Source organism: Theropithecus gelada, chromosome 10, assembly GCF_003255815.1.
Source record: "Theropithecus gelada isolate Dixy chromosome 10, Tgel_1.0, whole genome shotgun sequence".
Lineage (NCBI taxonomy): Eukaryota > Metazoa > Chordata > Mammalia > Primates > Cercopithecidae > Theropithecus > Theropithecus gelada.
The window spans coordinates 74,072,411-74,095,495 of NC_037678.1; the positions used below are offsets into that span (position 1 = coordinate 74,072,411).

General features: G+C 52.1%; 1 protein-coding gene across 2 annotated transcripts in view; it reads left to right on the forward strand.

The window, feature by feature from the left end:
• EBF4 (early B cell factor 4) overlaps positions 1 to 8,842 on the forward strand; it is a 63,115-nt gene extending 54,273 nt beyond the window's left edge. The window contains exons 12-18 of one of the 2 annotated variants that reach the window (XR_003121484.1): positions 539 to 627; positions 747 to 812; positions 911 to 1,088; positions 1,191 to 1,379; positions 4,545 to 4,626; positions 7,723 to 7,798; positions 8,017 to 8,842. Coding sequence is in view for 1 of the 2 variants with exons in the window: in XM_025399487.1 (XP_025255272.1) it covers positions 539 to 627; positions 747 to 812; positions 911 to 1,088; positions 1,191 to 1,379; positions 4,429 to 4,626; positions 7,723 to 7,793 (791 nt within the window). In the remaining variant the exon portion in view is untranslated. Of the gene's footprint in view, positions 1 to 538; positions 628 to 746; positions 813 to 910; positions 1,089 to 1,190; positions 1,380 to 4,428; positions 4,627 to 7,722; positions 7,799 to 8,016 lie in introns of both variants that reach the window. The other variant, XM_025399487.1, reaches the window with a different exon arrangement.
• The last annotated feature ends 14,243 nt before the right edge of the window (positions 8,843 to 23,085 follow it).

Sequence of the window (23,085 nt, forward strand, 5' to 3'; positions counted from 1 at the left end):
GATCTCAGCTCACTGCAAGCTCCGCCTCCCGGGTTTACACCATTCTCCTGCCTCAGCCTCCCGAGTAGCTGGGACTACAGGCGCCCGCCACCTCGCCCGGCTAGTTTTTTGTATTTTTTAGTAGAGACGGGGTTTCACCGTGTTAGTCAGGATGGTCTCGATCTCCTGACCTCGTGATCCGCCCGTCTCGGCCTCCCAAAGTGCTGGGATTACAGGCTTGAGCCACCGCGCCCGGCCAGTTTCCCTTTTTTCTAATCACAAATGGGTGCCGGTGTGTTCATGCCAAGCGCCTAGGGCAGAGGACAGAGCCTGGCCCAGTAAATATTTGTTGAATGAACAAACGAAGGAACTGAAACTTCCCCGAACCTCGCTGCCGGGCGTGCCTGGAGTTTTCCGGGGGACTTGGGCTGGGCCTGGTGGAGGGGGCTGCAGCGAGGCTCCTGGACTGGGCGCTGGCCTGCTTTTGGCGCCCTGCGTCTCACCCTGGGAGTCGGGGGCTGCGGGGGAGACGTCCTCCAAACGACGCCCCCCTCCCCAGCTCTGAACGAGCCCACCATTGACTACGGATTCCAGAGGCTACAGAAAGTCATTCCCAGACACCCCGGAGACCCCGAGAGGCTGCCCAAGGTACTCAGAGGGGTGGGGCGGGGCCGAGGGTGTCCTGCGGGCAAGGGGGGGCTCCCGAGGGCCCCTTCGTCGCCCCCAGGGGCTGCCCTCCGTCCCGCTGTCTCTACCCCTGTCCCCAGGAAGTGCTGCTGAAGCGGGCAGCCGACTTGGCAGAGGCCCTGTACGGAGTGCCCAGCAGTAACCAGGTATGGCGCCTTCGCCCTCCTAGCGCCGCCGGGCCCGGGGCTCGCCAGCACGCGGCGCCCGCGGTTGTCTCGGCCGTACCTCCCTCTTGTCTTCGCAGGAGCTCCTCCTGAAGCGCGCGGCGGACGTGGCCGAGGCTCTGTACAGCACCCCCCGCGCACCCGGGCCGCTCGGACCCCTGGCCCCAAGCCACCCGCACCCCGCCGTCGTGGGCATCAATGCCTTCAGCAGCCCGCTGGCCATCGCCGTCGGGGACGCCACCCCGGGGCCCGAGCCGGGTGCGTGCGCCGCGCCTCCCCGCGGTCCTCAGGTCCTCAGGCCCCGCCACCGCCCCTCCCCCGGCCGGCGCCGCCCCCTGACGGCCGCGCTCTTTCTCGCAGGCTACGCGCGCAGCTGCAGCAGCGCGTCTCCCCGCGGGTTCGCGCCCAGCCCCGGCTCGCAGCAGAGCGGCTACGGCAGCGGCCTCGGAGCTGGCCTGGGCGGCTACGGAGCGCCAGGAGTGGCCGGCCTCGGCGTGCCTGGGTCCCCCAGCTTCCTCAATGGCTCCACCGCCACCTCGCCCTTCGCCAGTGAGTGTTCCCCGCCGGCAAGGGAAGGGCTGGGGCCGGGGAGCGGAACGGGGCTCAGCCCCGCCCCCGCCCATCCCGGAGGAGTTGAGGCGCGGGCGCCGTGAGAGTCGACCCTGGCTCAGCCCTCGGGGCCAGGCCCACCGTCCCCGCCTAGGACCTCCCCTACCGCGGGACCTCAACCCCACCCCTAGGCTGCACATCCCGGGGTCCTGGGGCCAGAGTACTTTAGCCTTCTTTGCGGATCCGTTATGCACATCGCTTCTAGGCCTCCAGTCCCCATGAAGTGGGCTTTAATGGGAGGCGGGCGCCCATCTGAAACCTGGGACACCGCCCCCTTCCCATCTCGCGCTGGGACTTGGGGAGGAGGCTGGCGCCGCCTGCCGGAAGCCTAAGGAAACTCAGGGCTCGAGGGAAGCCAGGTTCCAGCCGCCCCCAGCCCCTGGGACTCCAGAGGCCGGGTGGACGTGGGGAGGATGTGGTCCCTGCGATGTCGTCCGGCAGAGCGAGCGAATTCTGTGTGATCAGACAGAATTTGAGTTTCAGTGTTCAAATCAGGAGCTGCCGGGCATTCAGCAAGTTATTTCAACTTGTTTCCTCGTAGTCAAATAGGGTCAATTCCACCCCCTGCTAAAGGTTGATCTCGGATCTGAATGTGCCACTGTGCCTAAAGGTCCAGTGTTTGATTTCAGAGACCCAGCCCTGACTGTGGGCGCTGACCACGTCCCATCTGGCTTCTTAGAGTGGGGAGCTCAGAGCTGGGTGGACGGGTAATGTCTGCGTGTCATGAGTGAGTGACATTCCGAACGGCTTTGATGCCTTGTCATTTTACACTGCCCTCAAGACTCTTCCAACATCAAGTTCCAGATCAGCAAGTTCACAGGTCTTTTTAGCTTAGCTATTCAGCAGACACTGATAAAGCGCCCACTGTATGCAAAGCCCAGGGCTTGGGGGATCCCCCCACTCCTGTCACGTGCAAGAAGCCTCCCTGTCAATCATAAGAGAGGTTGTCCCTGAAGGCGACTCTGGAGAGCTGGAGAAGTGGTGAAGGCTGTCCCAGAAGGAACTGGTCATGGCTTTGCCCGTGGTGCCCTCCCCTCTCCATGTCCCGTATTTGCCATTGCCGAGACTGCACTGTCTGTCCACCAGCCTGGCTTCCCTTGCAGGGCATGTGTCCTGCCTGCTGCTGTTTCTGGCTGAAGGCTTGATCTTGGCCCTCTCTGGCCTGGGCTCAACTTCTGGGACCCAAGGCCCCAAAAGCCAGAGTCCACATAGGCCATGGCCCTCTGGCGTCCCTCCCAAGGCCCCTGCCTCTCCTGGCTCTTTGCTCAGGCCAGGCTTGACTGCTCCTCCTTCCCTTCAGTTCTGGGGCAGTACCCTCACAACCTCTCTGTGGGCGCCCCCTTGGGCCAACACTAGTGGGGCCTGGAACATCAGTTCTTTCCCACACATACACTGTGGTCAACAGTAGAGGAACACACTGCCGCAGTGTGAAGAAGCCAGCCCACCTGGGGTCTTCCGATTCAGCAAGAAGATCAAGAATCCTAGAGCTGCTTAAACCCAGCATCAGCTGGAGACACACTGGACTTGAGGGAGGGTTGGTCCCATTTCATGATACTGTCTTGACGAAGGCTTACCCTTCCACCCCCCACGTTCAAGGTGCTTTGTAGCCCAACTCCAAGGGATGTCATTCTCATTGAGTTTGCCAGAACCTTCCCGGAATGACATCAGAACTGTCCCAGCCGGAGAGGCAGGGGCTGTTTGCTTGGGTCTCTCTTTGTTCTTCTGCTTCAGCCACCAGCAACCCTGGAATGACTCGAAACTCCCCACACTACCTACCCAAGGTGCAAAATGCAGCTGTGAGCCCTGGGCATTAAGAGCTATAGTACATTTTCTGGCATTGGTCTCAAGCCCTTCATCAGGCTCTGGGGGCCTCTCCAGCTGGCAGTAACTATTGTCTTAAAGGAGATGAGGCTGAGGACATTTGGAAGAGGGGCAGCTGTTGAAGGCATTATTGTATCAAGGGAAGTAGGAGGGTCCTCTGATGCCAAAGGCAGCCTTCTCAGGCTATTGCTTTCTTCCAGGAAGCCCCACCAACCCCACTACCTGCTGCCTGGACAATACTCAAATCACAGCCTTACCGGTCTTTACAGGAGAGGGGCAGGGAATTGGGTTCAGATAAGAATGTAGAAAGGTGGGATCCAGCGATGCCCTGGCCCTGAGCCCCCAGGAGAGGAGGCTGCAGGAAGAGGGGGCAGGCAAAGCCTGTGTGCAGGAGGCTCCCTTGCCATTCCCAGGAGGGCAAGGCACAGCCTGGGTGGCTGGGGAGTTTGGGAACAGGAAGATCTGAGGATGTAGATCCCTGCACTTTGCTTTAAATTGACCAGCTGGAAGTGGGAGATTCAGGAGACCCCCCACCGGGCCCAGGCTGGAAATGACAAGGACCTGCATTAAGCTGTAAGGAAACAAAGTGCCCCAAGGTGCAGGGGGAGGTGGGAGAGGGACAGAGGAACATAGGGGACATTGGCAAGGAGAGCATATTTGAGGAGGAAGTTGGAGTGCTGTTTGTGATGTTGGACAGAGAGGCTTATAACAGAAGCTTGTGTGTTCCCCCAAACTTCATCCCTGACTACTTGGTCCAGCTCTTCTGTGACTCCTGAACTATGACTCTAGCCTTGTCACCCCAAGGCTCATAAATGTTTCCTCAGAATCCCTGGGGTTTTCAGCAGAAATCCTGAAATAGTCCAGCTGTTGCTCATCTCATTTTTGGGGGTTACCTCCCACTGTTTGGTCTTATTGAATGTTCTGGTTTTGCTTTTGTCTTTACCTGGTCTGGCCCTGTCATCCCCAGCGCCAAGAAAAGGTCTTCAGAACCCTTAAGAAGGCAGGGCTAGCCCAGGACCCTCACAGCTCCCAGTGAGGTCTGAGCCTGGTACCTGGGTCAGCAGCCCACGTGGGGCCCCAGCCAAGCTGCTCACTCTGGTGCTGTCTCCCTGTTGTGTCTCCCACCGCCTTCCCTGCTGCGCCTGCCCCTCCCCGCCCCGCCCCGGAGTCATGCCCTCTAGCCCCCCGCTGGCGGCTGCCTCCTCCATGTCCCTCCCGGCCGCTGCCCCCACCACCAGCGTCTTCTCCTTCTCGCCTGTCAACATGATCTCCGCCGTCAAACAGAGGAGCGCCTTCGCCCCCGTGCTGCGCCCCCCGAGCTCCCCACCCCAGGCCTGCCCCAGAGCCCACGGAGAGGGGCTTCCAGGTGAGTGATCCACCCTCCCTCACTGTGGCAGGAAGGAGGGGCCCTTGTGGAGCAGCTGGGCAAGAGGGGCCCACTCCATCCGCATCTCACCAGTGCCTCATGCTGGCTGACCAGCTCTTCTTGGAGGACGGAGAGCAGGGAGCTCTGCTGGGGTCCAGGGAGGTCCCTCTGGCCCCCACTCCCCTGGCCTCCCAGCCTGGGATGGTCGCCACTCTGGATGCTCTCAGTTGACCACTTGGCCAAGGGAAAGAGACTCAAATCACAATTGATGAGGTCTAGAAATTACCCCAACACCCCATCCCCATCCAGCTGAGCCCAGAGCAAAGACCCCCGGAGCTGGTGGGCTGCACGCCTGTACCTGTGCCTCCCTGTGTCCACCAGAGGGTAGCACACACCACTGTGAGGCACTGGGTCGCTGACAATGGAAGGGGACTGACCTTAGACGAGGCTTAGCCCAGCTTCCCTCCCCACATTTTACAGATTAGGACTTGAGACCAAGTCATCTTCCCACATCCCATTCCTGAAATGGCTGTTGCCTCACTTTACTCACATGCAGCAGAACCTTTGAACCAGTAGAACCTTTCCTATCCAAGTGGTGATTGGAAACTCACTGGGAGGACAGAGGAAGGGACTGGCTGTGGAAAAGGAGGAGGCAACAGGATGTGGGTGGAGCGGAACAGGTCTTTGTATATGGGGGTAGTGGGGGCCAGGGCCAGTGTCTTCCGTAAGAGGCTTACAGGTGTTTTCTTATCCGGCTAAGGGATGCTTCCACGGGATCCCCTAGGACTCAATCTGGCACACAGCAGGTGCTTAATAAATAGTCGAATTATTGAATGAATATATGAGTCAGAAGGGCACCGTTCACACCCACACAGAAGGGTGCAGTGCAGTTTGTGGGGCACTGATCTGGAAGAGGTTAGGTTAGAGCACAGCCTACTGAGTATTCCCCAAAGCAATACTGGGTCAGAGCAACAGAGCTTAGGAAAGAATCAGTGTTGAAATTACATAAGTGGCTATTGAAGAATTTGTCAGAGCCTTTCATGTGCCAGGGTACATTGTGAACCTTCTAGGAAACAGGAGATGCAAATATATTTGAGCACAAAAATGTATTTTTCTAAGAGCATCTTGAGATTAGTTTCTGGGGAATGACCTTGAAATGCAGGAAGAGACACCCTCATCGTTTCCTCAGCCTGATGTGGGGGCTGATCAGGCTGGGATGCCTGTCACAAGAGCAAGGCCAGTGACTTGGGCCCCAGAGCCATCTCCAAATCCAAGGCAGGGGCAGGTGGGGCAGCCACCAGGCTGAGGCAGGGGAGGGGGCTGTGGACAATGCTCTATGGAGCCTCTGTGCTCCAGGGTGCCTGTATGAGAGTTCGGAGACACTGGAAAGAGGGTGGGAAAGCTCAGGGCCTGGGAGAACGACTGAGGATGATACATGTCCGCGGCGTCCCGCAGAATCAGCTGTTCTGGGGGCAGTCAGAGCAACTAGGTGCAGCCCAGAAACTTCTGAGAACTGTGCTAATGCCTGCCCTGCACACAGAATGAGGCCCCTTCCCACCAAGGACCCTTCTCTGCACAGCTCAGGCAGGCCTGTGATGGTGACTCAAATAATAACAGACTTTTGTGCCAGGGATGGTGGGCGGGCAAGGGAGCTGCTAGGTGACCCATCCAGAGGGTAGAGGGTAGCCCATCTTCAGGGAAGGACTTGCCCAAGCAGGGTTTGAAGAAGGAGGCAGGGGTTCTTAGTTGGGGAGGAATGCCCTAGATAGAGAAGACCTCGGGTCGAAGGTGTGGGGGTGGGAAGGCAGAGATTTGGAGCCCACGTTCAAAACATTAATAACCTAACATGGCCGATTACAGTGGCTCACACCTGTAATCCTAGCACTTTGGGAGGCCGAGTTGGGCAGATCACTTGAGGTCAGGAGTTCAAGACCAGACTGGGCAACATGGCGAAACCTCATCTCTTAAAAAAAATACAAAAATGAGCTGGGTGTGGTGGCACATGCCTGTAGTCCCAGCTAGTTGGGAGGATGAGGTGGGAGGATCACTTGAGCCCAGGAGGTCAAGGCTGCAGTGAGCCGAGATTGCACCATTGCACTCCAGTCTGGCTAGCCTGGACAACAGAGCAAGACTCTGTCTCAAAAATAAATAAATACATAAAAACATAACATACAAATATATGCCAACAATTTATTTAACTCATTAATGAGGGACATAACAGGATGACAAAGCAGCTTAAAGTAGACGGTGAGAGACTGAAGCCAGTAAAACAAGGAGGGCTGAAATAAGATTGCTGGCTACAAACTGCTTCTACAGAGCAATAAACTTGTAACCTTCCTCTGGGGATTGTCTTTTCTACCAATGAGAAATCATCTGCCATTTCTCAGCCTCCTCCAAGTGAACATCCATCCAAAGAGCAAAGCCTGGGCCCTAGCCAGTAGCGTGAAGTAAAAAGACATCACATGCCCCAGAATAAGATGACTCTTAAGGTGGGCTTATTTGATAATGTTCAAGGTTGACTTTGAAAGGATACACAGTCACTTTTTTTGCCTTATTTCCAAGTTTTGGGTATTTTTTCTTAGGTGTGTCTGGAGCTTAGAATGTGAGGGATGGAGAGAACAGAGGGTCACCGATTTCTCCTGCCAGCAACGAAAACCATGGGAGGGAGTCAGGCAGGGGTGGGGAGTGGTGGAGTGATGAATTTCATAGGTTGGGGAGGCAGATAGGATGCTGCTGTGGGTATGTCAATCAGTACTCCTAGAGGCTGGCCTCTTTCCTTTTCTGCCCTGGTACATGTCCATGTGCTTGAGGAAGCAGATGGACCCTCTGGAGGAGGCCACCCTGGGAGAAGGAGCCTGGGGTTGTCGCTCTCTTGAGAGAGGTAGGGAGCAAGGGCGTGGGCTGCATCCCCTGAGCATCTGAGAGGCACCCCTCATCCCTGATCTGCAGTGCTGCCCCTGGCCAGAGCTAGGGATGGCTGACTGCCTTCAGAAAGTGCTATATTGCCTGCCTGCTGTCTCCAGCCCAGAGAGTGACAGGCAGGTGGCTCCCCGGGTGGCACATGGCTTATGGCTCCTTTCTCCTTGACTACTGCAGACCAGTCTTTTGAGGATTCCGACAAGTTCCACTCTCCAGCCCGGGGGCTTCAGGGCCTGGCATACTCGTAATTACGGTAGGTCTCTGGCTGGGTCTGGCCTCCCCGCTAGCAGCCCCACAGGGATGGGGAGCTGGGGTCCAGGTCTTCCTCCCCAGGGCCCATCTGTACAGCTTTCTGAGGTACATAGCCCACCCCAGTAACCCAAGCTGACCAGGTAGAGAGAAGTGGCTTCCTGTCCCCTGGCAGCCAGCCTTCGTCCCCGACCTTCTTCTCTCCCTCTCTCGCCCCACCAGGTCTGCAGCTGTTGTTCCCATGGAGCCCGGACTGGAGGTCCCTCTGGGATTCACAGCCACACCCTGGATGGTGGCACAGACAGATGCAGGGCTGGGGCCATGGGCAGACCTCAGCCCATGAGCGGAACGGGGAGGGGCCTTCACCCCATGCTCAAGCCTCCCGCTAGGAGCCCCACAGGCTTCTCTCGCCTCCCTGTCTTGGGGTGGTCAGAAGCCCCAGCACTGTGCAGATGCTCTTGGCAGGAGAGCATCCCAGGGAGGTGCTGGGATTCTGGGCCTCGCTGTCTGGGTCTTGGTTCCTCTGAAAGAGATGGATCTTGTGCAGACCAGGGATGTCGGGTGAGGGGAGCATGGGATGGGGATTGTGGGAAAAAGGACAGCTCAGGGAGAAGTGACCTGGAAAGGTCCTGTTTGCATCTGACCCATCTCAACTGGCCCAACATCCCAACTTCTGTGCAGCGAAAGGGCGGCGCCCCGCAGCCTGGGGAGGCCTGCCCAGGCTCCCATGGAGCTTCCAACAGCTGCTTCGCCCCGCAGCTACCCCCACTTCCTTTGAGACCTGCACTCTCATGCTTGCCGCATCATGCCTCCCTGTGGGGGCTTTGGGCATGGAGGAGGCAGAAGACGGGGTACCAGGCCTCCTGTATTTGGATGTCTCATGGACTCTGGCCCACACACTCACAATGACTCTGGCTGGCCCCATGCAGTGGGCCCAGCTGCCCTCCAGGTGGCCTCACATTCTGCTCTGCTAAGTTTGGAGAAAACAGAACAATAAACCAGATGCAGGTGGCGCCCGCCCGGCCTCTCACCTGCCTCCTTGGTGTGAGTTTGCTTTTCTCAGCAGCCATTCAGCAGCTCTAGGGGCAGCTCCAAACCCTGCCCCGGGGGAGCCCTCTTGTGCCTTGGGCTTTTTAAACAGCCCCTGATTTTCACTAAGCAAGTATTCCCTGCCCCACGTCTGTTCTTGGGGACCGTTGGGGGAGGGGGAGCAGGCTAGCAGGCCTGAGCTCTGCCTGGGAGCATAATAGGGCCACTGAGGACTCAGTCGCCCAGCTCTCTGGTCAGGACCAAAGTGGTGGTTCTCCAGACATTGCTGAGAACCAGGACAGACCAAACCAAATTTGACCCAGATGTACAGAGGCTCAGAAATTAGATCCAATCCGACACAGAGGCTGCAGGGCCATGCCTGGGCTGGGTGGGGCAGCTTGTGGTTTCCAGGGCTGTTTATCTGAGCCACACCCCAACCCCATCCCACCCCACCGCCCCCAGGCCTAGGCACCTTATGGCTCACCTGCCTCAGAGTTTGGGTGGAAGGAGGGTAAGGAGGCAAGATTCCTATGCCCATTCACTCCACCACCCACCCCTCTAGGATGAGTCCCAGTTGTCCCCTGAGATATGTCCCCTGGATGATTGGCTGGTTGTCTGACCCTGAAAGCCACTTTTTTGACCCATGATCCAGTGATCCCTGTGTCTAGCCCCAGGCCTCAGGCTTTCCTCTTTCTCTTCCTGGCCATGCTCCTGGGCTCTGGCCTCTGGACACCCTGGCCCTCTCAACCCATGCGTCCATGACCTGCAAATGCAGCCTTCTGGACAGGCACACTTGCCAGGGCAGATGGGCTGCTCTTGTGTTTCAGAGGCCTCCACTTCTTTCTCTGGTGTTCTTGGCCAGCACCTGGGATTCATCTCTCCTGGACACAGGGCAAGAGGTCATGCTGCTTTCTGGTCATCCTGCCCCATTCTCAGTGCTTGCGTGGCCTCCAGCTCAGAGCACCAAAACTCACGCCCTGCTTTATTTGGCTCTGAGCAGCTCCTGTTGCCCAGGGCCCTCCCAGCTGAGGCCCTGCAAAGTTCTAATCTGCACTGGACACAGGAGGTAACTGGATAGTGGTCACACTCTGGTTCCCAGGATGGGTCAGGTGCCATGGTGGATATAAATGAGACATGATGTCTATCCCTAACAATCCCAAAATGCTGCTCAAGCCACCGTTTGAGTCCACACTGTCCCTTTCCTTCATCCACAGCAGACATAGCTAATCAGTTACCATGTTTGCAGTGACCTGGATTGTGCCTCCCTAAAATCCATATGTTGAGGCATTAACCTCCCACATGACTGTATTGAGGATGGAGCCTTTAAGGAGGTGATTACAACTGGATAAGGTCATCAGAGTAAGAGTCTTGATCCAATAGAATTGGTGCTCTTATAAGAAGAGTAAGAGACACCAGAGTGCTCTCTTTATATCATGTAAGGACACAGAGAAGGCAGCTGTCTGCAAACCAGGAAGAGAGCCCTCACCAGGAACCAAATCAACTGGCACCTTGGCCTGTGACTTACGGCCTCTAGGACTATAAGAAAACAAAATTCTGTGGTTTAAGCCACCCAGTCCATGGTATTTTGTTATGGTAGCCCAAGCAAACTAATATAACATTTTTTTTTTCCATCTGTGAGCTGAGGGGTGCTTCCAGGAAATTAACCCTTTAGTGTTTCTGGCCTGCCCCTCCCACCTACATGGAGGAAAAATCACCAGTTAGGTTTTGTTGTAGAATATTGTTGGCAAATTCAGGGACAGTAATCCGAGGTGATGTGGACAGGACACCAACAGCCTCTGCTATGCCACAAAACCACCATGATCACAGAATCATTTTCAACAAAGCTACTGATCACAGTTGTTACTTGAGATGAAAACTATTAGCCAAGTCAATATCACACCAGGCCTTCTTGTAGTCTATAAATCAGCAAGTCAAACTGCTGACGATGAGTCAGTACAAGACTGGCCCGCCAGCAAACCTGGGCCTGTGTCTGGGTCTGTGACACCTTCTACAAAGCAACTGGGGCATCTTCTGGGCCTTGCAAATGGAACACCTTTCTGGACTTCCCACATTCCGTAGTCAAAGAGGTTCCTTTCTCAATAGCACCAGCAATCCTCAGTCTGAGGATGACATTAAGCCAAGTGGCAGAAACTTGGCCTTGAGCTTACATAAATCTGTAGTGGAGACCCACTACCCAATAAATGCTGTCAAATGACCAGATCTTAGTTTAGCTCAGTCCTGAGACCTTGCACACAAGTAGAATTGATTGACTCGTTGGCATTCATCCCTAGAGAGCCCGGATATCCCAGGCCAGTGATGAAAATCCTAACCTTAGCTCCAATTCCTATGTGAATATTGGTCAGGGTGGGATCATTTGCCTGGAATGGAAGTTGTCTTTGTTTCAGTTCCCCCAGCAGCAGACCTTGGGACAGGAGGTGGGTCCAGATGGTTTATTTGGGCCGCAATCCCAGAAGGCACCAGTCAGGGGAGCAGGGAAGGGAGGCAGCAGAGAGAAGGAAGCCCAATACAGGATGCTACTGAGCACGCTACTACTGTGGGTTTTTCTGAAGCTTAATCCCAGCTGGGAACTCTGGGAGGCTATAAAATGCGTACCTCAGGAATTTTGCACCTGAGGAGCGAGGCAGCTGGGGTAGTTACACACCAATTCTCATCAGTCAGTGGTTAGGGCTTCTGGATGGAGTGGGAGGGCAGCACTAGCTTCCTGGCACTTCTCCAGTCTTCCCCACAGGTGATAAAACAGTCCCAGTAGCTAGGGAAAACACTCAGGCAAAGAGAAGCAGGAGCTGACAGTTGGAATCAGACAGGTATACACAGAGGAGGTAAAGATGTGGGGATGTGGGTGGGGCACACACCTGGAGGTGGTCCCTGACAGTCATCCAGAGGAAGATGGTTTTTTCTACTTAAAGTAAGTTTGGAGTAGGCATGGATTTTTCCTTTATCTGCAGGTCCCACCTCTACCTGGGACCAGGTGACAGAAACTGCCCAGGCTATTTCTAGTTGAAGTACCAAGATGCCAGGTGACAAAGGGGTCCTTCTCAGCATCAGCCCACCCCCAGGCTTCTAATGGGGGTGGGAGTAGAATGGGCATCAGACCCTTGACTGCTCACCCTTTGGAGAGAGTGCATCTCCACTAAGTCCTCTGCTTTCCTCTTACAAATGTTTTCTAGCAGAACCAGGCTGCTGCATTTTGCATCTGACCCTAGGGACCAGAGAGCTTCTGGGGCTACATTTTGGCTCAGACAGGACCTGCTATAGACAGGTCTCATTGGCTCAAGAGAAGCCAGGCAGCAGCTTTCACCAGCCCTCTGCTGACTATTCTGCAAAATATCATTCTCCCTGCCCCCTGCCCATATTGGCAGAAACTTTTAACTTCTTCCAAAAAGACAAATCCCCTAGAGAAATGGAAATTGCTGTGCAGTATGGAAAGGATGGTCTTTTAAAAAAATATGATCTTAGGCCGGGCGTGGTGGCTCACGCCTGTAATCCCAACACTTTGGGAGGCCGAGGCGGGTGGATCACAAGGTCGGGAGATCGAGAGTATCCTGGCTAACACGGTGAAACCCTGTCTCTACTAAAAAAATACAAAAAAATTAGCCGGGCATGGTGGCGGGCGCCTGTATTCCCAGCTACTTGGGAGACTGAGGTGGGAGAATGGTGTGAACCTGGGAGGCGGAGCTTGCAGTGAGCCAAGATCATGCCACTGCACTCCAGCCTGAGTGACAGAGCGAGATTCCATCTCAAAAAAAAAAAAAAAAAAAAAAAAAGATGTTAGAGCCCAGGCAGCTACTTGGGAGGCTGAGGCTGAGGCAGGAGGATTGCTTGAGCCCAGGGGTTTGAGGCCAGCCTGGGCAACAAGTGAGACCCCCATCTCTCAAAAAAGAAAATGGTGTTGGGTTAATTGGATAGTCATATGCAAAAATTGCATTTGACCTCTACCTCACACCATACACAAAAATCAATTCCAGGTGGATCATGGATGGAACTGTGAAACCTAAAGCAATAAATCTTTATGCCCTTGAAGACAGACTAGAAGCTTTTTGCCAGAGTGATATCCAAGGTCTATTTCCCTACCCACATGACCAACTTTGGATTGAAGCAAGCACTGGACATATTTGAAATGGTTCAAATGGACCCCAAAGTCTTTTTTCACTTCCCTAGGAGAACTTTTCCAAATAGGAAAAAGTTCACAGTTCACAGTGTCTTTCTACCCGGGGAGAGACTAGGTCTTCACAGTTAGTGATTCCCCGAAGCTCTTAACTGCTTATCCTGGGGCAGCTGCCTTCCCCACCCTGTCCACAGCTCCCTCCTCTGCTACCACCTCAGTGGTAGTAACACCACCTACTGGATGATGGAAGGGAATGGGCCACCTCCTTGGAGCCACCAGCCTAGAAGTTGGCTGTTCACAAGAAGACCTTCAACGTGAGAGTTCTGATGGGTGCGAGGCATCGACCACAAATATGGACCTAGGATCCTCTTATCACTTCTCCCATGCTCCCCTTCTCTTCTCTCTCATTATGAGGTGTGTGTGTGTGTGTGTGTGTGTCAGGGTTTCACTCTGTCACCCAGTCTGGAGTGCAGTGACACAATCATAGCTCACTGTAGCCTCGAACTGCTGGGCTCAAGCAACCGTCCTGCCTCAGCCACTTGAGTAGTTGGGACTACAGGTGCCACACCTGGCTAATTTTTGGGGAGTAAGAGATGGAGGTCTCACTATATTGCCCAGACTGATCTCAACCTCCTGGGCTCAAGTGATACTCCTGCCTCAGACTCCCACAGTGCTGGTATTACAGGCGTAAGCCACCACGCCTGCCTTCATTATGAGATTTTTTTTTTTTTTTTTTTTTTTTGAGACAGGATCTTGCCCTGTCACCCAAGCTGGAGTGCAGTGGTGCAATGACAGCTCACTGCAGCCTCAGCCTGCTGGCTCAAGTGATGCTCCTGCTTCAGCTCCCAGGGTAGCTAGGACCACAGGCATATACCACCACACTTGGCTAATTTTTGTGTGTGTGTTTTGTAGAGACAAGTTTCTCCATGTTGCCCAGGTTGGTCTCAAACTCCTGGGCTCAAATAATCCACCTGCCTCAGCCTCCCAAAGTGCTGGGATTACAGTTGTGAGCCACACGCCCAGTCATTAGATTTCTGTTAACCAGAATTTCTTAATTGAATGTAGTCTAAGTTATCAATCTTTTTTTTTTTTTTTTTTTTTTTGNAGTCAGAATAATGATTCTCCCAAGATATTCACACCCTATTTCCTGGAATTTGCAATTATATTATGTTATGTAGCAAACAAGACGTCTCAGCTGTGGTTTATTTTTTTTTTTTTTTTTTTTTGAGACGGAGTCTGGCTCTGTCTCCCAGGCTGGATGGAGTGCAGTGGCGCGATCTCGGCTCACTGCAAGCTCTGCCTCCCGGGTTCACGCCATTCTCCTGCCTCAGCCTCCCGAGTAGCTGGGACCACAGGCGCCCGCCACCTCGCCCGGCTAGTTTTTTGTATTTTTTAGTAGAGACGGGGTTTCACCGTGTTCGCCAGGATGGTCTCGATCTCCTGACCTCGTGATCCGCCCGTCTCGGCCTCCCAAAGTGCTGGGATTACAGGCTTGAGCCACCGCGCCCGGCCAAGTTATCAATCTTTTCTTTATGGTTAGTGTTTCTTGTATGCTTTTAATTTATTTATTATTTTGCTTCACGCTTCCCCTCCCCTTTTGTATGCTTTTAAACGAATCTTCAGTGGGTGTGGTGGCTCATACTTGTAATCCTAGCACTCTGGGAGGCCAAGGTGGGAGGATCACTTGAGGTCAGGAGTTCTTCAAGACCAGCCTGGTCAACATGATGAAACCCCGTCTACCCCGTCTCTACTAAAAATACAAAAATTAGTTGGGCATGGTGGCGTATGCCTGTAGTCCCAGCTACTCAGGAGGCTGAGGCAAGAGAATCACTCGAACCCGGGAGGCAGAGGTTGCTGTAAGCTGAGATCGCACCACAGCCTGGGCAACAGAATGAGACCCCATCTCAAAAAAATTAGTTGATTAATTAAATTAAATTAAAATAAAATAAATTTTAAAATCTTCATTTACACCAAAGTCAAGAAGAAATTTTAGAATTTTTCTTGTTTTTGGCTTTTATATTTAGGTCCACAATCCAACTAAAATTTATTTTTGTGCACAGTGTAAGCTAGAGATCAAATTTAATTTTTTTTTCATATGGCTAGCCAATTGACCCAGCACTATTTACTGAAATGAGTGTATTTTCCCCCACTTCATTGAACTGAAGTCTTTGTTATAAATCAGATGTTCATATATGTGTGTGTCTGTCCTGGATTCTCTATTCTGATCCATTCATCAGTTTATCTACCTCATACCAATGCCACATTATCTTAATAACTTTAGATGTATAGTATGTTTTGATATATAATATGGCAAGTCATCCAACTTAATTCTTCCTTTCAAAATTTTTTATTTTTATTTTTAATTTTTTATAGATATAGGGCCTTACTATGTTACCCAGGCTGGTCTTGAACCTCTGGCCTGAAGTGACCCTCCTGCTTTAGCCTCCCAAAGTGCTAGTATTACAGGCTTGAGCCACCATACCCGGCCTGCTCAACTTAGTTCTTCATAATTATGCCAGCTACATGTGGTCCTTTTCATTTCAATACAAATTTTATAATCAGTTTATTAATTTCTATTTTTTAAACTGGCGGGCAGATTGCCTGAGCTCAGCAGTTCGAGAGTAGCCTGAGCAACACAGTGAAACCCCATCTCTACTAAAATGTAAAAAATTAGCCGGGCTTGGTGGCATGCACCTGTAGTCCCAGCTACTCGGGAGGCTGAGGCAGGATAATTTCTTGAACCCTGGAGGCAGAGGTTGCAGTGAGCAGAGATCGCGCCACTGCACCATAGCCTGGGCAACAGAGCGAGATTCCATCTCCAAAAAAAAAAAAAAAAGCCTGCTGGATTTTCATTGGGTTTACATTAAATTTACAAAGTAATTAATGGAGAATTGATGTCTTTAAAATATTGTGCATTTCAATCTATGAATATTGTATATCCTTCCATTTATTTAGATCTTTTAAAACTTCCCTTAATAATGTTTTATAGACTTCTGTATGAAAGTTTTACACATATTTCATTTATTTCTATTTGATTATTTTGTGGTATTATAAATAGTATCATTTTCTTAATTTTATTTATTTGTTGTGAATATACAGAAACACAATGGATTTTTGTGTAATTACCTTGTATCCAGCAATCTTGCTTAGCCACTTATCCTTAGATTATCTTGGATTTTCTTAGCTACATACTTATGGCATCTGCAAAAAAAGGACAGTTTCATTTCTTCACTTGCAGTCCTTATTTTTTTTATTTTTACTTATTTTTCTTGCTTAAATGCACTGGCTGCAACCTCCAATAAAATGTTGAATAGAAGTAGTGAGAGTGGACATCTTTGTTTTGCTCCTGATTCTGGAGGGCAAACTTTTAATATTTCACCATTAAGCATCATGTTTGGTTTATAGATATCCTTCTATTCCTAATTTTCTAAAAATGTTTGAAAATTATAAATAGATGCCAAGTTTTACGAAATTTTTTTTTTTTTTTTTTTTTTTTTTGAGACAGAGTCTTGCTCCGTCACCTGGGCTGGAGTGCAGTGGCCGGATCTCAGCTCACCACAAGCTCCGCCTCCCGGGTTTACGCCATTCTCCTGCCTCAGCCTCCCGAGTAGCTGGGACTACAGGCGCCCGCCACCTCGCCCGGCTAGTTTTCTGTATTTTTTAGTAGAGACGGGGTTTCACCGCGTTAGCCAGGTTGGTCTCGATCTCCTGACCTCGTGATCCGCCCGTCTCGGCCTCCCAAAGTGCTGGGATTACAGGCTTGAGCCACCGCGCCCAGCCTATGAAATATTTTTCTACATATATTAAGTAATCAAATTACTTTCTCCATTATTTCATTAATGTGCTGAATTACATTAATTACATGTCTAATTTTAAGCCACTGCATTAGCTAATTATATGTTTAATTGTAAATGGCCATATATTCTTCTTCTTTTTTTTTTTTTTTTGTTCAAGTGATTCTCCTGCCTCAGCCTCCTGAGTAGCTGGGATTACAGACGCGCACCACCATGCCTGGCTAATTTTTGTATTTTTAGTACAGATGAGGTTTCACTGTGTTGACCAAGCTGATCTGGAACTCCTGACCTCAAGTGATCTGCTCTCCTTGGCCTCCGAAAGTGCTGGGATTACAGGCATGAGCCACCATGCCTGGCCTTATTCTTTATACAGGGTATACCAATTATTAACACAGAGCCTATTTTCCCTTTCTCTCTCTTCCTCTCTCTGCACTGCTCTCTAAGAAGGCACTTACTGGTCCTCGCCCTTCCCTGCTTCTCCTGGAGAAGTGAGGCTTTCTGCAGACCACCTCAGTATCTCACACTGCCATGCTGGCTTCAGCTACCTTCTGGGAGCAGTGAAGGGAAAAACACAAGAACAAACACAAATTAATCTCTCACTAAGTCATTCTACTTTGATTCTAACCCATCTTTTAGCATTCTATTCTAACCATTAAGATTCAAACCCGGCTGGGCTCCTCAGTTCTGGGTCCCCTCTGTCGGAAATCCGGAAGAGTCCTCGTGAGTTGTCTGTTCAGGAGCCCCGACCACTCACTTCCAAAGGCGAAGGTGCTCAAAGCTCCCCTCCTTGCCTCACCTTGGCAGCGGGGCACAGAGAGGGTAGGAGGTCCTGGGTTTGGAGCTGCAGAGACTGCCAAGCAGAATGGGTAGGCGGGTCTCAGAGACCCCCACTGAAGACAGAATGGAAGAGAATTCATGACTCTAAAGATGCAGGAGAGGCTGCCTAGCAGGGCGGGGACAGAAACAAGACTTTTGTTTGTATACAATCCTTGAGTATTTTATTCCTTGAGAGAGAAGGCGCCAAGTGGTTACAGTGGAAGGAAAGCTGGCCATCCAGTAGCAGATTTGCTGTTCCCTGGGGCTCAGCATCCCAGCATCTTCATTCCCCACAGCCTCTCCTGCCCCTCCCCTGCCAGCCTGGGAGCGAGAGCTGCCCCGATGCACCCTCAGCTGGCAGGGTGTGAGGAGGAGGCTCAGGCTAGGCTGCCGGGGCTCCGGGCAGTCATTCCATGAGTCCAGTTCCTGAAGGGCTGATTCGTGCAGGGAAGAAAAACCCTCTGACTTGGCTCCTGCCCTTGCTGCCTCTCTGTGGGTTCCACCCATCTAGGAGCCTGCCCCTCCACGCACCCACCCGCTCACCCAGAACTCAGTTCACCTTTAGGTGGGTGGGGGAGGCTCCAGCCACTCTCAGGCTGGCACTGCCTCAAGCCCAGCCAGCGCTGGCTTCTGTGGTGAAAGCTGGTTTGTCTGGGCTGCTCCCCAGGGCCTTCCTGGAGCTGGGCCTGGAGGCTGACCTTGCCAAGACAAACTGTGGCTGCCGGTGGAATGTGGTCGAGTGGTTGAGCAGGCCTAAACCTGGCAGGTCTGTCTGTGGTGCCCCCGCAGATTCCACAGCACAGAGCCCTAGAGTCAGGCGGGGCCAGGAGCAGGTACCAAGAGACTTCCAGGCACCTCTCTGTCCCTTGTTGAGTGAGGCCGGGGCAGCCTCTCTTTTGGTCTCAACTGAAAGTGAAAAAGGCTATCATCAAGTGTCAAGGTTGACAGAATTCCTCAACCCACTTCCTCTGGGAAGCGGCTGTGCAGGAGAAGGCATGGTGGGGAGCGGGTGGGGGGAGGAGTGTGCGCCTGTGTGGGTGTGGGCATAAAGCAGGAGTTGCCAGGGGAGGAGAAAGAGCTCCAGTAAGACCTCTTCTTCCCTTAACACAGCCCGGTGGGATGGGGCTACATTGCTGTTAGAGCCACAGTTTGTTTGTTTGTTTGTTTGTTTGTTTGTTGGAGACAGGGTCTTGTTCTGTTGCCCAGGTTGGAGTACAGTGGCACTGTCTCAGCTCACTGCAGCCTCGACCTCCTGAGCTCAAGCAATCCTACCTCAGCTTCCTGAGTAGCTGGGACTACAGGCATGTGCCACCACACCCAGCTAGTTTTTCTATTTTTTTAGAGACAGGGGTCTCGCTATGTTGCCCAGGATGGTTTTGAACTCCTGCCCTCAAGCAATTCTCCTACCTCTACCTCCCAAAGTGCCGAGATTACAGATGTGAGCCACCGTGTCCAGCCAGATCCACAATTTGTTCAGCATATACCATCAGCCCATTATTTTAGGTGGGGTTCGCTGGATGCAGAGACTGAAATGGGGATTTGGGTGCACATGAAAGGGCTCTTTGGACAGAAAGGAGAGAAGAAAGCAGAACAGGGCAGGGGAAAGAGCTGGGCAAGAATACGGTCTCTGCAGGAGACCAGCACAGTCCCACACTGAGCCTAAGCATGAAGGGCACCTCAGTTGGACCCTGCCGTGACAAGGAGATGCCTCTAATATCCCTGAACCTGTCAACCACTGGCTGCAAGCTGCCAGGGGGGAGTGAAGAGTTAAACCTCCTGGGCAAAGCAGCTCTCATTTGGCCAAGGGCAATACTTAGGAGAAGAGGGAAGCTGTGAGCTGTCAGCAGCCAACACTCACCCAGTTGGGGGTGAGCACAGTGGCTGGTAAGGATCTGGTGGAACTCTAAAAGCCTCCACTCTACCCCTCTACCTAGTAAATCCGAGACCAGGAGCAACGCCCATCTTTATACCAGCCCTACTTCTTGGATGGCAAGGATTCCCCTTCTGTTTCAAGTGGGGCTTATAGGGAATGTCCTGGGCCATTGACAAACAAAGGGCAGGAATCCACCCAGGGAGATCAGGTGATGCTCAACAGAGCTGTGCAGCAGAGGTGGACACACACAGCAAGCACGCAGTTGACTCAATCATAGTCATTCCTTGGGAGAGCCATGGGTGCTGTCCACATCAGCTCTGCTGGCTCAGGACTCCCGTCATTGCCTTGGATGTCTCTAAAAGGTGACTCACTCTTCTGCCTGTCCTCCCACCTACACCCCACCCAGGTTGAGCCCCATTTCCCTTCTCTTCTACCTCCCAGATCAGCAATGCTGAGCCAGTCCCCAAGGGAGGGTGAGGGCTGGCAGTCTTGCTGTTGCTCTAGTCTCTTTCCAAGATCTCACCTTGGCATCTGCTCCTGCTTCCCTGTGGTCTTCCCTTTTCATATTCGAGAGGGTGGTGGCTCACGCCTGTAATCCCAGCACCTTCCCTTTTCATACTCAAGAGAGCGGTGGCTCACGCCTGTAATCCCAGCACTGTGGGAGGTCGAGGTGGGCTGATCACTTGAGGTCAGGAGTTCGAAACCAGCCTCCCCAACATGGTGAAACCCCATCTCAATTAAAAATACGAAACTATTAGCCGGGTGTGCTGGGGCGTGCCTGTAATCCCAGCTACTTGGGAAGCTGATGCAGGAGAACTGCTTGAACCCAGTAGGCGGAGGTTGCAGTGAGTCGAGATCATGCCACTGCACTCCAGCCTGGGTGACTGAGCAAGACTCTGTCTCAAAACAAACAAACAAACAAACAAAACAAAAGAAAGGAAACTGTTTCCAAAACCAAAACGAAACAAAAACTCTGAGTCTGCTCTGTTTCTCCTTCTGCAATGCCCAGCAGCAACCCTAATTTCCCTTAGGCAATAGGGACACTACTGACTAAGTAGGGGAAGCTCACGGAAGTTAGAACAAAGGGATAAAGGGAAGTTCAAGGGACTCGGTGCAGTGGCCAGAGAGGAAGGACAGCAGCGTCCTCTGGGAGGGTGAGCCCCAGAAAGAGGCGCCCCACAGGAAAGATGACAGGAGGTGGAGGGAGCATGAGGGGAAACGAAAACGCAGTGGCCAGAGAGGAAGGACAGCAGCGTCCTCTGGGAGGGTGAGCCACAGAAAGAGGCGCCCCACAGGAAAGATGACAGGAGGTGGAGGGAGCATGAGGGGAAAAGAAAACGTGTGAAAAGCACCTCATGCTCCAAAACACAAAACAAGAAAAGTAGAGACTTCCCAGGAAATGGAATGACGTCGTTTTGCCATTTATTCTGCTAAGTATAATTTAAAATCCTGAACGGCTCACGCCTGTAATCCCAACCTTTGGGAGGCTCAAGTAGGAGGATCACTTGAAGCCAGGAGTTCGAGACCAGCCAGTGCAACATAGTGAGACCACCTGGCTCTACAAAAGAAAAATTAGCCAGGTGCGGTAGTGCACGCCTGTAGTCCCAGCTACTCAGGGGACTGAGGTCGGAGGATTGCTTGAGGCCAAGAGTCTGAGATTATAGTAGCACCACCACACTCCAGCCTCAGCAACAGTGAGACCTTGACCCTTAAGTAAATAAATAAATAAAAATAAAAAATAAAACCCTGGACATTATATATGAAATAAGCATAAGCGGATTCTGGGGGAAAAAACAAGATTCTGAACGGTGGAGAAAAAGAGGCAGATTATCTAGAGGCCCCTGCACCCCAGGAAAGACATGGCAGAGAGTCCCCTGGGTTTTCTTTCTGTTCCACATATCCTAGATTTGGAACTTCAGAAGCTGGCAACCCAGCAATGCCAAGGTATGCCAAAAAATAAAAAAAAGCCCCAATAAAAACCTGCTCCTCTAGCCAAAGGACCAAGTGAACAGCAACCTAGTAAAGCTGAAACCGAGACACAGAAACTACTCTACTTCAGCCAAGCCTCACAGAATAAACTGAGGCCCCACCTACATCCGCACAGCAAAGGCCCAGTGGAGAGTCTAAATTCCACCCTCCCAAGGCTGCAATGAGGTTCCCCAACTAAGGGAGGAGACCACTACTACTCCTGCTGCCCTCCTCCCCCACCTTGCCTAGTTCAAAGACAGGAGAAAAGAGAGAGAGAAACAAAAGTAAGATAAATAGCCAGACAACCTTGGCACCACCACCCAGTCCTAGGAGTTAAACGAAGTAATAATGATAACATCAACCCCTGGCCTAAACTACTTGTGTTATCTGTAAATTCCAGACACTGTATGAAAAAAGCATTGTAAAACTTTTTGTTCTGTTAGCTGATGCATGTAGCCCCCAGTCACGTTTCCCACGCTTGCTCGATTTATCACGACCCTTACACGTGGACCCCTTAAAGTTGTAAGCCTTTAAAAAGGCCAAGTATTTCTTTCTCGAGGAGCTCGGCTCTTAAGACATGAGTCTGCCGACGCTCCCGGCCGAATAAAAAACCTCTTCCTTCTTTAATCCGGTGTCTGAGGAGTTTTGTCTGCGGCTCGTCCTGCTACACAACAATCACTACCAGAGCAGTGCCAGTGAAGACAGGGCGTACAGTTGAGCCGTCCATCTGTGTCAGCCAGCAAAGCGGCCTCCTCCGTGCTCCACGGTCTCACTAGTACCACCACCATACTGGGAACCACGTGAAGAACCTGGATTTCCAGCCTGTACTCTCCAGTAAAGAGGCGCCTCTCCCACTTCCTGCTGAGATGTGTCATAGGAAGCCTTGTGGAGAGTCAGGATTTTTGCCATGGCCCAGAGCAATTTATTAGACCACCTACCCTGCCTCTTCGCCCCCCCCAGCTGTGGTGTCAGTGAAGATCACAGCTGGAGTCAGACTTCCCACCTTTGCCCATCAGTAAAATGGAGCACCTGCCCCCTACAGGTGTCAATAGAGGTCATTTTTTACCTCCACCTGGCAGGGAAGACCCGACCCTACCCCTCACCACCCTGCCTTGCCCTGCCAGACAGATTGGTGTCAGAAAAAAGCCTGCTAAAACATAAAGTTTATATTTATTTATTCATATTTTTCCATTTTATTTTTAAAGAGGGTCTTGCTCTGTCACCCAAGCTGGAGTACAGTGGCATGATCACAATTCACTGCAGCCTTGAACTCCTGGGCTCAAGCAATCCTCCCCTCTCAGCCTCCCAAGTAGCTGGGACTACAGGCATGCACCACCACGCCCTGCTAAAACACAAAGTTTAAATAAGATCCAGAGTCTGATAACACAATACAAAAAGGTCCAAGTTTCAGGCTGGGCACAGTGACTCACACTTGTAATCCCAGCACTTTGGGAGGCTGAGGCAGATCACCTGGGGTTGGGAGTTCGAGACCAGCCTGACCAACATGGAGAAATCCCGTCTCTACTAAAAACATAAATAGCCGGGCATGGTGACGCATGCCTGTAATCCCACCTACTTCGGAGGCTGAGGAAGGAGAATCACTTGAACCTGGGAGGTGGAGTCTGTGGTGAGCCAAGATCGCACCATTGCACTCCAGCCTGGGCAACAAGAAGGAAACTCCATCT